Raw genomic sequence first — 16612 nt, forward strand, 5'->3', positions numbered from 1 at the left:
TTCAAGGGTGTCAGGGAAGAGAAATATGTGTAGTCACAATTACAACAGAGAAAGTACTCAGGAAGCTGAATAGTCTAAGGGTAGATAAATCTCCTGGACCAGATGGAATGCACCCTCGTGTTCTGAAGGAAGTAGCAGTGGAGATTGCGGAGGCATTAGCAATGATCTTTCAAAAGTTGATAGATTCTGACCTGGTTCCGGAGGACTGGAAGATTGCAAATGTCACTCCGCTATTTAAGAAGGGGGCAAGGAAGCAAAAAGTAAATTATAGACCTGTTAGCTTGACATCGGTGGTTGGGAAGTTGTCGGAGTCGATTGTCAAGGATGAAGTTACGGAGTACCTGGAGGCATATGACAAGATAGGCAGAACTCAGCATGGTTTCATTAAAGGAAAATCCTGCCTGACAAACCTAGTGCAATTTTTTGAGGAAATTACAAGTAGGCTAGACAAGGGAGATGCAGTGGATGTTGTGTATTTGGATTTTCAGAAGGCCTTTGACAAGGTGCCGCACATGAGGCTGCTAAACAAGATAAGAGCCCATGGAATCATGGGAAAGTTACGTACATGGATAGAGCGTTGGTTGATTGGCAGGAAGCAGAGAGTGGGAATAAAGGGATCCCATTCTGGTTGGCTGCCGGTTACCAGTAGTGTTCCACAGGGGTCTGTGTTGGGGCCACTTTTTACGTTGTATGTCAATGATTTGGATAATGGAATAGATGGCTTTGTGGCTAAGTTTGCTGATGATATAAAGATAGGTGGAGGGGCCGGTAGTGCTGAGGAAACAGAGTCTGCAAAGAGACTTGGACAGATTGGAGTAAAGGGCAAAGAAGTGGCAAATGAATTACAATGTCAGAAAGTGTACTGTCATGCACTATGGTAGAAGAAATAAACGGGCAGACTATTATTTAAATGGGGAGAGAATTGAAAGTTCTGAGATGCAACGGGACTTGGGAGTCCTCGTGCAGGAAACCCTTAAGGTTAACCTCCAGGTTGAGTCGGTGGTGAAGAAGGCGAATGCAATGTTGGCATTCATTTCTAGAGGAATAGAGTATGGGAGCAGGGATGTGATGTTGAGGCTGTATAAGGCACTGGTAAGACCTCACTTGGAATACTGTGTGCAGTTTTGGGCTCCTTATTTAAGAAAAGATGCGCTGACATTGGAGAGGGTTCAGAGAAGATTCACTAGAATGATTCCCGGAATGAGAGGGTTAACATAAGAGGAACGTTTGACCGCTTTTGGAATGTACTCCTTGGAGTTTCGAAGAATGATGGGGGACTTCATAGAAACATTTCGAACGTTGAAAGGCATGGACAGAGTGGATGTGGAAAAGTTGTTTCCCATGGTGGGGGAGTCTAGTACGAGAGGACGTGACTTGAGGATTGCAGGGTGCCCATTCCGAACAGATGCGAAATTTTTTTTTTAGCCAGAGTGTGGTGAATCTGTGGAATTTGTTGCCGTGGGCGGTAGTGGAGGCCAAGTCATTGGGTGTATTTAAGGTAGAGATTGATAGGTATCTGAGTAGTCAGGGCATCAAAGGTTATAGTGAGAAGGCGGGGGAATGGTACTAAAGGAGAGATTGGATCAGCTCATGATGAAATGGTGGAGCAGACTCGATGGGCCAACTTCTGCTCCTTTGTCTTATGGTTTTTTACAGGGTGGTTTTCAGGATTTTGATCATCTGACAATGGAGATTATTAAGTGAGATTACTTCAGAGAATCTATGAAAATGCTCGATGGAGCTGGTCAGTGAGCTTGGGCATTGTCTTGTGATAGTAGAATACACACCCCCAGCATTTAGAATTTGGTTTATTATTGTCAAACACTGAAATATAGCGGAAAGCTTTTGTGTGCATGTCATCCACACAGACTATTTGTTCTCTACTACCAAAGAAAGAAAAAAAAATGTGGAATAGCGTTCGTTATAGAAAAATGCTCTGCAGGTGAACAAACCATGATGAGGGTGATTGAGAGATGAATATACAAAAATTCTGTTCAAGAATCAGAGGCAATGTATGTCTCTTGGTAAAATGGAACAGAATATTCAAACTGGTGGGAATGTTCATGGACACAGCTGGAGTTAGAAGTTCCCACTTGCTTTAAATGGCGACAGTCGACTATTGCCCAGTTGCAATCCCATCGACTGATGAAGTGCTTTGAGAGGCTGGCATGCCCAGAATAAACTCCTGCCGAAACAAGGACCTGGATCTGCTGCAATTTGCCTATTGGCACAGTAGGTCTACAGCAGATGTAGTCTTACTGGCTGTCCATTTGACCTTGGATTACCTGGACCATAGTAATTCCTATATCAAGTCACTGTTTATTGACCCCTGTGTTCAGCACAATGAGACACTCATTTCTAATCAAGAAACTCCCAAATCTGGGCCACTTTGTCTCTCTGCAATTGACTCCCTGACTTCCACCCCAGGACACCAACACAAATAACATCTCCTCACTGACGATCAACAATGGCGCATCTCAAGGATGTGTACTTACCCCACTGCTCTACGGTCTGTACATCCATGATTGTAGCAAGGCATGACACTAATGGCATCTATAAATTTGCTGATGACACAACTATTGGCAGAATTTCAACTGGAGTTGAGGCATATAGGAGTGAGGTAAACCAGCTGGTTAACTGGGGTCATAATAATAACCTTGAACTCATCTTCAGTAAGACCAAAGAATTGATTGTGGACTTCAGGATGGGGAAATCGAGGGAACACACACCAGTCCTCATTGAGGGATCAGCAGTGGAAAAGGTGAGCAGTTTTAAGTTTCTGGGTGTCAGCATATCTGAAAGTCCATCCTGGTTCCAACGCGTTGATTCAATTACAAAGAAGGCACGACAGTGGCTATATTTCATTAGAAGTTTGAGGAGACTTTGTGTCATCAGAGATGCTCGCAAAATTCTGAAATAAATTTCAGAATGGATAATGAATACTATTTTTTACTTTTTGCAATACTTATTTAATTTAAGGATGCATATTATTGTAATTAATAGTTTATGTATTGCAATGTACCACTGCTGCAAAACAAATTTCACGATGTATGCCGGTGATATTAAACCTGGGGGAAATAAAATTAACACTGCTTTATAGCTAGGTAATTAACATTACTGACCTCCAGCTTTAATGTTTTTGGAGTAATTAAAGAGGATTGATTTGAAGACGTGTAAGAGGCAGGTCATGTGGAGTAATAAACAGGGCCATCTCCGGTTGGGTAGAAAGAGTGGGAAGCACAACATGAACTATGTAATTGTATGTTTGCAATGGCCTCAAGTAAAAAACGCCTCAAGTGCTTTCTTAAGGAGAATTCCTGTTTTGGAAGTGGAATGCAATAGTTAAGGGTTGCTATTTAATCATTGACCCCACTTCTATAACCCTTTTCCTTAAAAAAAAATCTGTCAAATTCTCTAATGTGGGCCTCTTTTTTTTTCCAGCAATATGTTCATTTTTAATTCAGGGAATACTTTGAGTGAGATCATTCGCTGTGGCAGTTCATCATTATTAAAAGGAATTAATTTTGCAAACTTGTGGTGTGATTGGTTTTCTACATGTTCATGGGAGAGTATCTGTACGTGTTCTGCAGAGAAAGAATGGATAAATGAGCAGGATTCCATAAATGCTGCTCTTGTATTTAATAAGAAATCAAGATAATTCCAATGCAGCATTTCAGCTTAAAACATTACCAATTCCAGCCCTCTCTCCAACAGGGACAGCTTGTCCCACTATTCTTCCTTGCAAAAGACATTTCAACCCATTTTAGTCTGAACAGTGTTGGCGCGTGGCCTACTGGGCAAGGCATGAGACTAGTAACCTGAAGGTCACTGGTTCGAGCCTCAGCTGAGGCAGCGTGTTTGTTCCTTGAGCAAGGCACTTAACAACACATTGCTCTGCGACGTCACCGGTGCCAAGCTGCATGGGTCCTAGTGTCCGTCCCTTGGACAACATCGGTGGCATGGAGAGGGGAAGGCCTGCAGCTTGGGCAACTGCCGGTCTGCCATACAACCCTGCCCAGGCCTGCAGATCCATGGTCTCTCGAGACCGACGGATGTCACCACCAGCCATTACTGTACTTGGTTTGACTTAATGACCTGTTTTAAAAAAAAAATGTTGCATGACAATGTATACTTTTTACCTAATTGCACAATGTGTTATGTGGGGGGGGGGGGGGGGAGGGGAGGAGGAAGTGTAGAAATACATAGAGAACAAAATGTTGCAAATTCTCATGAAAATTGTGCTTAATAAAAAGCAAACTAATCTAGTGCCAAATGTTAAGTAGATGTAAGTAGCAAAACAATTTGTATTTTCTATATGGACTCTGATCTGTCGTTAGCATGTGAAGACAGTATTCCAATGTAGTTCTGGGATCAGTTGCGGCAAACTTTTTGCAAGTTATTGCTAAAAATCTGCTACAAAATCATAATTTCCACGGGTCTGTGGGCCTGTTTTAAATTTGCAGCATGTTAAAATGTGCTAAATCACGTGCATGATGTGAATGAGATCAAGGAGTTTTATCTGTGGCTCTTTCCCACCCATGCAGAAATGATGAGTTGATTCCTAAAGGTGGTGGATACAAATTCGTTCTTCATTATGCTGGAATGTTACCACGAGCTCTGCTTATAACTTGAGCTGCTACCTCGGTCTCCTGGTGGGTTATTCTCTGAACGGGAGCTCAGTGCTCTCAAATGCGTTCCACAGGAACCTCAGATAATGGTTACATCTTCAGCATGTTTTGAGGCATGCCCTTGATTCAATATTACACCCATATGGCTCTGATTATATTCATGAACATGTGCCATCAAGAAAACTGCTTCACATATTTAAAAAAAAAAATTCAGCTTGTTTTGGTGTGGAAGCATGGTTGCTTTGAGGAACGATGCTTAATTCCAAGATAGTTTGTGAATCTCTTTGAAGTAGGGTTGTTGGATCCAGTTTAGGGCAAAGCATGTGACATTTACATTCAGTTAATGTGCATCCTGAAGCTGAGGTAAAGCAAACACTTGTAGATCTTAGGAAAGTTAAGGGCATATAAAGCAATGATTCTACTTTAGTGTTTAAATAGTAAAATTAATAGTAGTTGAAATATGAAAATACTGTAGGCAGGATGGACATCCAGGATGGTGGGGCCAGACACAGGACTGTTTAACCCACTCTGATCTGACGTTGGACTGTTCCTATTTCAATTGGCTTTGCCCACACGAGCTCGGCGTTACATTAATTCATCTTATTTCAGAATAACTTAATCTAGCATTTGAATATTTTAAGTTTCACGGAGGAGTTTGACATCTAATGCAAAGTCAGTCAAATATGGATATTTCCTGCTGTTTTGACTTTTGATTAATCCGGTTGGAACAGCATGTGACTAACTAATTTACTGTGATTTACAGTGGAAGTGAAAGGGTATCTTCTTGGAAATAATTTTCTGTTGACCAAAACCCAATGATATTGAGCAAGTGAAATTGCCATTGAGATGTATAGCAGAGAAGATATTGGAGTGTGACTGTAATGCAAATTGAGCAGTGAACATATGTCCCTGTGGACACTTTGACCACTGTTTTAAAAACTTCATTTGTTAAAGCTACAGCACCTGTTAATTTAATATTTCACAGTCTAGAATACTTCCAAGTTCTGATTCTTCCACATCTATCTTTGCATGTGGGTTGGGAGAGGAGGGTACTGGATAAATCTTTAGTCCTTTACAGTAAGTGACTTGGTATTTTCTTCAGAGGTGGTTTTTAAGCCTCACTCTCATTCTTCCCCCTCAATTCCATTCTGCTCCCAGAAGCTTTTTCACCACCTAAATGTGCAATTGGCACTTCAGCCAAACTTCCTTATCGCCTAGAACCATTGAATCATGAAGCACTACAGCACAGAAACTGGCCCTTCAGCTCACCTGGTCTGTACTGAAATATTATACTGACTAGTCCTGTTGACCTGCACCTGGACCATATCCCTGTATGTCTCCTATCCATGTACTTAGACTTATCATGTTGAAATCGAACCCACTCCCACTGCTTCAGTTGGCAGCTCGTTCCATTCTATAACCACCTAAGTAAAGAAGTTTCCCCAAATAGTCTCTTAAACATTTCACCTTTTACCCTTATCCCATGACCTCTAGTTCTAGACTCAATCTAGGTGTCTATTGACTACCTTTAACAGTTTACTTGCTTTGTCAGCTGTATACTGTGACTTTTCTAATTACCAGTGAGCAAGAAGAACACAAAAGCCAATTGCTCTTCAAGTAGTACATCACTGTGACTCAAACTATATCCCCATTCCTTCATCTGTATGTCCTTTGGAGCTCCCAGCCCAACTACATTATAGAAATACCTTTTATTGCACTCACTGGCAGTACTAAAGGTAGCTGTTTACTATTGATTTGTTGATGGATTGGAGGTGGTATTGTTGTTCTTGATGACACACAAACCCACCCCTTCAGAATTTCAAAAGTCCTTGATACCTTTATCAATTATGATTCTTTCATTCAGCAAGGTGAGGGTTAATGTATGAAGATTGTTTTGATACTCAACTGAGTCCATTTCCATGAATGGGATGGAGTTCATTATAGTTTACACTTGAAAAGAAGCAAATATTCTTATCATAGCTTTAAATTGGCAAAAATGGAATGTATTCACACAAGTGATATTGGGAGCAGAATTAGGCCATTTGGCCCGTCAACACTGCTCAGCTTTTCAGAATAGGACCAATTTTTTTTTAAGATAACTTCTAAAAGTAAGGACCATGTGCATCTATACTTGGAGGCAGTTGAGGAAAGGACTTTTCATTGGGAGGGTGGCGAAATGTCTAGGACTGGCTACATGAACATGTGGTGGAAACTAAGCCTTGTGGGAATGTGAGTGTGGATATTTATTGAATAGCAGTGCTGGAATCATTTGAATGCCCGCTTCTCATTAACACACCAGCAATAAGCTGCCGCCTGTGCCGAGATTTTTTTTCATTCACGGTCGAGAATCATTGCTTTATTCTCTCATGCTCTGTTAAAATAGATCAAATACAATGAGAAATTCCTTGGGATTAAAATAATACAATTTTTGGGGAGGTGACTTCCCTTCCAATACAAGGAATGTATCTACAAATGTGTGGTTCCTGATTTGATTTGTTGTTTTATTGCTAATTACTAGATCTCACGCATATCTGTCGTGATTACTTATTATTTTGTTGTCAAGTATTTAACTTTTGTCATCATGCCGGGCATTTTTATCTTGTACATTTCATTTAGTCGCTATGAGTTAGAAGCACTTTGTTAGAAGTTGAAGGAGTTTTAATGTTTCAATCCTTTTGTGAGAACACCAAGAAGTACTTTTTTAAATTCTGCTCTGTGTACTGCAGTGTGTTGAGCAGTAAAACTGCCTTTGAACTACTACACTGGGATTTAGTTTACCCATCTGCCTAGCTTATGGTGGAACACTTGAGCAAGGGCAGAATAACAAATGATTTACAAAATGACTTGGATTAATGATCTTGTAGCATGCGCCATGTTCTATAGCAAGAGGCAATAGGAGGGTGATTGTTTTTGCCCTTTATTCCATAAGTTATCTAATTACGCAATCAGTTAACTTGGAAAAAGAAAGCTTTGATTTGAGGATTGGAAAATGCATTTGGGGCAATAAGAGTTTGCTTAGAATTAAATGTATGGCATTTCTTCAGTGCTCTTCAAATCTACATCATTGGCAACCTTCAATTGAGAGTCTGAGTCAGTGTACATTTCCACATTATTACTACTTCAGTCATGGAAAGGACAATGTTGTTTCACCATTCCTTATTACCTTTTGAGAATGTGGCTTTGTTTTTCTAAAGAGCACAGCTGAGTTTGGAGATGCACTGAAGATACTTTGTTCTTCAGCAGGTGACTACTTCCTCCATTAAAGCAGGTGGATTTCACCAACTCAAGCAAAATGTTGAGACTGCCACTTATGAAGCTCCAAAAGGCAATTGCTTTGAATTCCTAGAGATTCCCAGCATCAGTTGCATTTTACTTTATTAATTTAACACTTTCTTTCACCTTCAGGCTTTACCCTTTTAGTTTTAGTTAGTTGTTCTGCTTCTGCCATACACCTGGACTCGTATTACTTTGCATTCTTTTGGACTCTACAACTCGACCTCACCCCCTGTTGTGTTTTTTTTCTTCCCCCTGCATCCTTGAGTCTTTAATAGCCTTGGTCCAAGATATCAACTGTCCATGTCTCTCCATAAATACTGCCTGAGCAAAGATGTTGTAGCATTTTGTATGTTGCTGATAGCAGTGTAATGTTCATTTGAAGCTGATAGCAAATGACACTCTTTACCAAATACTTTCAGATAATTTTTAATAATGATCTGCTGGTATGTTGATTGCTTTATGGCATGAAGGTACTGTTCACAAGAAAATGTGCGTTATCTTAGGACCTTTGCATCTGGTTATTCCGTTTACTCCAGTGGCAACTTGTGACATGTCTCTGCTCCACTAGTCTACAACCTTTTGGGTTTTCCTCCCACTGCCTTTTCCCATGATGACTTGTTGGGGAAGTGATCATGAGGAAATGCAATGAAATTTAGAAACAGATCGCCAATGGAGCATGAATGAGAATTTAAATAATGCCAGCTGACTAAGTTGCAGCTTTTTCCATTTATTGCATGTTTGATGCAACCATTGCTTTGTCTGAAAGACCCACTTTAGAGCCCATCAAGCCAATTTGCTGCAGCAACCTGGCCAAGTTACCATTTATGCAGTTTTTTAAAGTAATGTAGGTGTAGCACTCCTGCTTGCTTGCCACTTTGCATGTATCTCAAGGAAAACTTGATTAGTTGTGGTGAGAGATTATTCAAGGACTGAATCCTTTCAATGAAGTGCTGGTTAATCAGCAGCCCAGTTTTCAGCTAACATAGTAGAAATATGAAGGAACGTTACATGAATGTGATAAATTGTGTATTTCAAATATCACTTGTCAGGACAAGATCTAGCTTATCTGGGGAAATGTTCAATCAGTGCCTAAAGCTGACAAAGCTCTTTTTCATTTTTATAAAAAATGGGTATATCAAAGGAACACGATTATTGCAATTAAGGGGAACCTTTGATCCTTTATGCTTTTGTAAGAACCTTCATAAACATTTCAAGCTTTAGATGATCTGCTAATAATCTTTTAGGTTAGGCAGCTAATATTTCAGATTTTAGTGCCTGATGGATGTTGCAGATGTCCACCTGCTCTGAGGGAATGTGACCTAATGCATGCCACTCAATTAAATTTGAAACGATTTAGTTTAACCTAAAGAAAAGCTTGCTTATAAAGATTCCCTGGAATGAATTTATAGGTAAGACAATGTCAGTCTGTCCTTTACTCAGGATGCAAGTCTTTCATTGGAGAAATTGTGTTTTGGTGTAAAGCTCTTGGCATAGAGTTTAAAAAGCAGTCTATAATTTCATGATGGTGTGTGTTGTCATGTCAAAGGCTAAACAGCACTTTTAGTTTGGATCACTGAGAAAATGGCTTTACGGAAATCGAGAATATAGTTCAATGGTGAAATTGAAACATGCCGTTTGAAAGCTGAATGGTATCAGAATTTATCATTGGTTTAAAAAAAAATTACAGTACTCATTGACTTGTTTATAGCTGGACTGAATATCCACATTGGGTGTGCAATTACACAAGTCAATATGAACTGGGCAGCATGGTAGTATAGCAGTTAGCATAACGCTATTACAGCACCAGCGATCCAGGTTCAATTTCCGCCATTGACCGTAAAGAGTTCGTACAATTTCCCTGTAAATCCGTGGGATTTCTCTGGATGCTGCTCCTGTCAGTTTTCACTGACATTCCAAAGTCATACAGGTTAGTGGGTTAAGTGGATACCTGGGTGGTGTGGGGCCAGGAGAAACTGTCACTGTGCTGTATCTCTAAAGAATCAACCAAAAAGCTTCTCTGCAAATGCATCTGTGGATCAGAAGTGCTTTTTGAAAAGAAGTTCTGACCAATTTGTTGTGCAATTAAGTGCATAAAATAAAAATTGGAGTTGGGGATGTGAAGTTTCCTGGGCTCATCACTTAGCCACTGTGTAGCTCTGCCAGTGATGAGAGCAGAACTATTCTCTTGAAAAGTTGGATAGAGCTTTGCTGTCATTATTTCTCTGCTCCCTCTATAGATGGTGACTGTTACTGAAGACTGAGCGACAGTACTTCATTTTGCACCAGCATCCTCCATCTTAAAACAGTGTGTGCAGCTTGTTGTCTTCATCCTTCTTGTGCCAGAGCCTACTCTTGATATTGTATGGTATTTGCAAAACCATGTCAAGTATGGTCCTAAGCTTCAAACTACTTTAATCAAAAGAACTTGAGCCAGAATGCCTCATGAGCTCAAAAAACGACTTTGAAATTGGATCAGTTTTGTTTTACAGTGTGCTATTTAATTTCCATTATTGCTGTGTTATTCAAAGTTGTGTTGCTGACCACATGATGAAGCAAATTTTCTTTCAAGATGCTTGTTGCTGAAACTCAATTCTGCCAGAAGCTGGAGAGACTTTTGTCAAACCTCCTTTCTAAGCTGAAGGCCCCTTGTGCCTCAGTGCTTCTTGCCAATAAATTTTAAAATCTGTTAAATCCTGTTGCTCCTACTGGAATAGACTGGGCCCCTTGAATGTTTCCTCTTAAATTTTGTACCCTATTCTTGGCAAGATACTGATGAATCTGACTACAAGATCCCTGACTTTAATGCTCTTTCCATAATATGGTGCCGAAAACTCTGCAATATGCTCTAACTCTCCAAACCACTGCTTTCATCTTTTCTGCATGTTTCCTTTGGTGCTTTATAAGATGCACCAGTGGTGTTGACTTAATTGGTTCATTTGCATTGTTAGGAATTAGTTAAGAACACAACACACCTTACTTTTCCTCCTTACAGTATATTAGAACCATAAAGTATAATGCAGGAAAAAGCTATTTGAGCTGCATTCCTACAAGTTGAAAGCTTGCTACTTAACCTTATCCTGCCTTCTAGCATGCAGTCATAGCTCTTGAAGATCATGTGTTCACTCTACCACTCATTCAGGCACTGAGTTCCACACCTGTCGTGATGGGAGCAGAATTCCTTATTTCCCCGCAGATCCCCAATCAGTTACAGTACTCGAAATTTGTACTTCCTAATTTAAGTTCAAAGTAAATTTTATTATCGAAAGTGCTTACGTCACTTTGGGCATACTTCTTGTGGGCATACTCCGCAAATCTAGAATAGTAGCTATAATAGAATGAAAGACTGCCCAACCTAGGGTGTTCAACTAGAGTGCAGAAGACAGCTGTGCAAATATAAATAAATCACAATAAACTTCCAATGAGATGAAGAGTCCTTGAAAAATGAGTCTGTTGGTTGTGGGAACTTCTAAATGGGGCAAGTGAAGTTAACCCCTTTTGTTCAGGAGCCTAATGCTTGAGGGGTAGTAACTGTTCTTGAACCTGGTGGTGTGAGTCCTGAGGCTTTTGCACCACCTTCCTGATGGCAGCAGTGGGGAAAAGAGCATGGCCTGGGTCATCAATCAAGGGAATAGGTTCTCCCTACTAAAGTCCTGTAAAAGCTTCCATAATTTTCTGTTCCTCAAAATGAATAGCTTGAGTTTTAACCATTTTTAACCTTGGCTTAAACCATTTTTTATTGAATGGAAAGTGATTCAGTGTAATTTGCATTCTACCCTTACGGGAAAGGGAGTAAATAAGACACTGAATGTGATGGATTAGAATGGTTGCTAAATGCAACTTCTCTGCATGTGCAGATTTGCCCAGTACTCTGTGCTCTATAGAAATAGGAGCTGGTGCTGGCCACTATTTCCTTGTCCTTACTCTGTGATTTGGATTTGACAAGAATGTGGCTGTTCTTGCTACACAACAAAATATTGCTTGGTTTCTTTGGTGTCAGAAGATTTCAATGTCTCCCTTGAAGATTGCTCTAGAAAGCAATGGCACTCATTGAATTCTCCGGATTTGTACCCGTCAGACTGCATTATTAAACGCCTGATTCCTTATCCTCAGTCCTTGCCTCATGATTCGGTACTGTCCAAGGGAAATCACTTGATAATGATGTTGTCAACCCCATCAGAAACTTATCACCCCTCATTATTCTCAATTGCAAGGAATATAAGGCCATTCTGTTCAGGAAGACACCTATACCTTGTTGGTATTCATAACTTTGAGCTTGTTTCATACAGCACGTGCAGATTTGGATTAAGTTCGGGATAGCGGAGTTTGCATGCATTAATTGTAATCTTCATGGGACCTCAAAAGTTGAAAATGTAACCTATGCTGATATACTGGTATATTAAAATTGATGAATGAATGGTGTGTGTGTATAATAAATTTTGTTCTTTTTTTTCAGCTACTTGCAACTGCCACTCTTTACGTGTATTTAAGATTTGGCTTCTCAATAACTGGATTCCTTTCTCACCAGGTTGTAAAACTTCTGAGCAACAAGAGGTCGCAGGCTGTTGGAATTTTGATGTCAAGTCTTCACTTGGAGATGAAAGATATCCAGCACGGTAAGCTCCTTAAGCAGTTGTTGGCAAATTACCCATAAAATGATTTGTCACGATTTTCCAGAATCGGTTTACAGCTGTTTGTAATGTGCTACAGCTTTAGCTGTTAGCAGTAATGCTACTTTGAAGGTAGCTGGATGTGTGAGTATGGAATAAGTGTCAGGTTATATTAAAGTGATGAACACGCACTCACGATCAAGCTCAACAGTAGTAACTTATATTGATACTTCTGTCATTCATAATTCACCCTGTGAACAGTAAGCATGTAACGTGGCTTGTACTGTAAATCCTAAATGAAAGAGCAGGGTTATAGTGCTTAAAATCAGTTGCATGTGGATCTAAAATTACAGTTTGTAAACATTTGGCATGATTCTGGAGGAAAGTGGTGCAGATGTATTGAACGTGAGCTTGAATTTATTTAGCAAGGTTTTCATCATGTGAACTTGTAGCTGCTCTTTGATGCGTTTTGGGCAAATGTTCAAGAGAAAGTGAAGTGGTACCCTGATTCATTGATGCAAACTGAAAGACAGTGCTGAAGTTGACAGTTGCTACATCCCCCATTTTGCCCCCTCCCCCAAAATGCTTGACAATATTATACTCGTAGAGAAACTGAATGTGATGGGAAATGTCCAGTGTTACTGTAGGTATCATGGACATTGAAACCAAAAATTATGAACTGTTCCATCCTTCAGGGAGGGGCTGTGGAGTAGAGGAGTATTCTACTTCAGTACGTCTACAATGACAAGTATTTAGCTTGAAGCTATACAGGATGCTTGAGGATTTAACTGACATGATAAGAATTTCATTTGAGGTTTGTTAAGTAATTGGCATTTCCATTTTAAAGTTACAAGATGATGCCGGTGAACAGCACCACTAATGGTGGCGCCCTTCCGGCAGTCCGCAAAACTACTTTCACAACTTTCAAATATGATTCTGCTACTTACCTGTGTGTAGTTGGAACCTGTGGCTTCCGGTTTGATGTGATTTGAGGCTAATTGAGCAATCTGGCATTGTGCTGTCTCTGAGGATGTTAATTGGAATGTGGAGCGGAGTATGGGGCATGAGCCCCTGATAGATTGCATTTCGTCTCTCCGACTGAGGTGTCGAGTAATGTTGAAGAGGATGAGAATGGAGGAGTGGTGGGTGTTTGGTGCCATCTACCCGTACTTGATTGGTCTTGCTCTCCCTCTCACTAGCTGCTGTCAGAGGGAAGTGCAGGAGTCCTGGGATTCATGTTGCCAGGATTGACTGGTGAGGTTGTGAACTTGTCTTGGGAGACTTTGTGGTTGACGTAAGTGTCCCTGAATTCTGGTTAGTTTTTGCTGTTTTCTTGAGCGGTTTGACTGGAGAGATAGATGCGGACTGGGGTGCTTTGGTGAAGAATGGCCCTGTGGTCTGTATTGGCTATAGGCACGGTGCTGAACTGAGTTTACTTTTTGCTGTTTAGACAGTTTGTCCTTTCATGCGTTGGGTGTTTGTTTTCTTGAATGGGGTTCGTGGTGTTTAGTGGTTGCATTTGAATCTTTGATACTTTGATGCTGAAAATTAAGTTTGATTTTTGGAGTACATTTGAATATTGGATGAGGTTATGAACAAGTTGGGGGTACCCATAATCTTGTGTAATGATGCATTTGGTCAAAGAGGGCAGAGGCATGAGTGACTGGTCTATTTTTTTTGTGCTTGAAGATCATCACGTTTTCCAGTTTCACCTCCAAAGATGTAGCAGTGTAATCTTTAGTTGAAGATTGAGATTGCCCTTTGAAAGTTGACTAAATAAATTAGTGATGCTCATTTGTGCAGGGCTATCAGAGGAAACTGGCTGAAGCATTGCTAATAAACTATTCTGTCAGTTCTTGCCCTGGATTGACAGACCAACAGGATGGACAATACCCAAATATTGACCAATGACAGCCAAGCGGTGGATGTCTTGGATTATAGTTCAGGCTTCTGATAATGGTTGTGCTTTCTGTGTTATTTTTGAATTGCTCTTTTTCCTTTGTTAAATTAACTTGTGGAAATGCAATGAGTGCCAGAGTATTAAGTACTAAAGCTGCTTGGTGGGGGGGGGGGGGGGGAGGGGGGAGAGTGGTTGGGGTAATGTTAGATGTAGCAATATTGCACATGCATTCATTGGGCACTTGTTTCGGTACACCTGCTAATTAATGGAATTATCAAATAAGCCAATTGTGGCAGCAACTCCATGCATTAAAAACATACAGGCTCAAGAGATTCAATTGTTATTCAGACCAAGCATCAGATTGGGGAAGAAATGTCATCTCAGTGTCTTTGACTGTGGAATGAGTGGTGCCAGATGGGGTGGTTTGAGTATCTCAGAAACTGATATTCTCATGTTTTCAGATGCAACCGTCTGTAGAGCAGGGGGTTCCAAACTGGGGCCCATGTACCCCTTAATGGCATTTGTCCATAGCATAAAAAAAGGTTGGGAACCCCTGCTGTAGAGTTCAGAGTGGTAGGAAAAAAAACTGAGAGGCAGTTCTGTGGAGGAGAAGATGCTTTGTTTGAAGGAGGTCAGAGGAGAATGGCCAGATGGGTTCAAACTGACAAAAAGACACCAATAACTCAATTAACCACATGTTGCAACAGCAGTATCCAATAGAGCAGCTCTGAATGCACAACATGTTGAAGCTTGAAGTAAATTGGGTGCATTAGCAGAAGATCTCACTGGGTTCTGCTCCTGTACCTAATAAAGTGGCCACTGGGTGTATATATTATTTCTGATTTATTTGCTTCCTAGTGGCCAAAATGATCTATAACGTTCAACCTTGGTATGTTAGGTAATGGAACTACCCCAGTGGCATAGAGAATTTCTATGGAGTGGTCTAATAAATGGTGAAGTGGTGGGAGGGGGCAGGTAGCTTGATGATAGGGAATGGTCATGTAAGAGGTGAAGAATATTGCACAGTTAAGAGGGACAAATAATGCCCAGCAGTTTGCACATATTTCAATAATGCCCTTCGAGTTGATTTTTATAAATTTCTAAATATTCTGTAATAAATTTAAAGAATTTAAAATGAATCAATAGCGATGCTTGTGAATCATATTTAGTCACAGTCTGAGCCCTGTGAAATAGATTTCTGGGGGTTACTAAACTACTTAAATGGAAAAAAAGTTCCGAGTGCTAGTCATATATTACGGCACCAGCCCTGGCGCCAAGAGGTACTTGGTATTTCTTGTACTGGCAGATGTATTTCAGTTAAGTCATAGACTGAAGTCTGAAAACAATGATATGGTCGTTTTCCTCAGTCAAGTACTCGAGTCGGTTTGAGTCAATAATGAGAACCAAATGAATAAAGGAGTCGAGCAAACATCTGTGGGTCTGCTCCATATGACACACGTTCTCCGCAAGGCTTGCATGATGTACAATTATACTGATGATAACTTGATGTGCAAAATCCTGAGACTTTGCTTCCAATTGAAGTACCTATTATTTCTTGGCTATGTATAATTAGCTGATGTATATTTTATTTTTTATAGCCTGCTCAAATGGTAATGAATATGTACAGATTCCATGTAACTTTGATCTAGTTTTATCTTTTGAGTCAATTCCCTTGGAGCAATGCTGGAGTGATAAACCCTGCAGAGGTCAAGTACCTCCCTAGTGGTAAGGTGTGTAAAGCAGAAGGAAAAACAGTCAAAGCTTATTACTTCAAACTCCGTCCAGTCTGTTCCGCCTTGGCTCCTGTCAAAAAGCAATTTGCTAAAGGTTGTTAAAGCTAAACACTGTTGAATCCTGCCCATTCCAGATATGGGTAGGGCCGCTTGTGGCATAGTGCTAAGCATAACACTTTACAGTACCAGCAACCTGGGTTCAACTCCTGCCGCTGCCTGTAAGGACTTCTGTATGTTTGTCCTGTGACCCCATGGGTTGTTATATATTCTACATGTATAATAAATGAAACCACACACGGGAGATGGCTTTAATTGGTGTATTCGCATGGCAGCGATAGAGAACAATGCATAGACAGTAGCATATGGACGGACAACAGATCAATACGTAGTGCTGGGGGGGGGTTATTATTCCTCTAAAAGAAATAGATTCATACATTACACTTCCTCCCACTTTAGACATATGGTCTC

The 16612-nt window shown here is 40.4% G+C and overlaps 1 protein-coding gene across 2 annotated transcripts in view; it reads left to right on the forward strand.

Annotated features, from left to right (window-relative positions):
* Positions 1-16612, forward strand: part of fmn2b (formin 2b) — a 464635-nt gene that overhangs the window by 174465 nt on the left and 273558 nt on the right. For both annotated transcript variants that reach the window (XM_073050587.1, XM_073050588.1), the window contains exon 7: positions 12430-12517. In XM_073050587.1, the coding sequence (XP_072906688.1) occupies positions 12430-12517 (88 nt within the window). The remainder of the gene's footprint in view (positions 1-12429; positions 12518-16612) is intronic.

Source organism: Hemitrygon akajei, chromosome 7 (genome assembly GCF_048418815.1).
Source record: "Hemitrygon akajei chromosome 7, sHemAka1.3, whole genome shotgun sequence".
Taxonomy (NCBI): Eukaryota; Metazoa; Chordata; class Chondrichthyes; order Myliobatiformes; family Dasyatidae; genus Hemitrygon; species Hemitrygon akajei.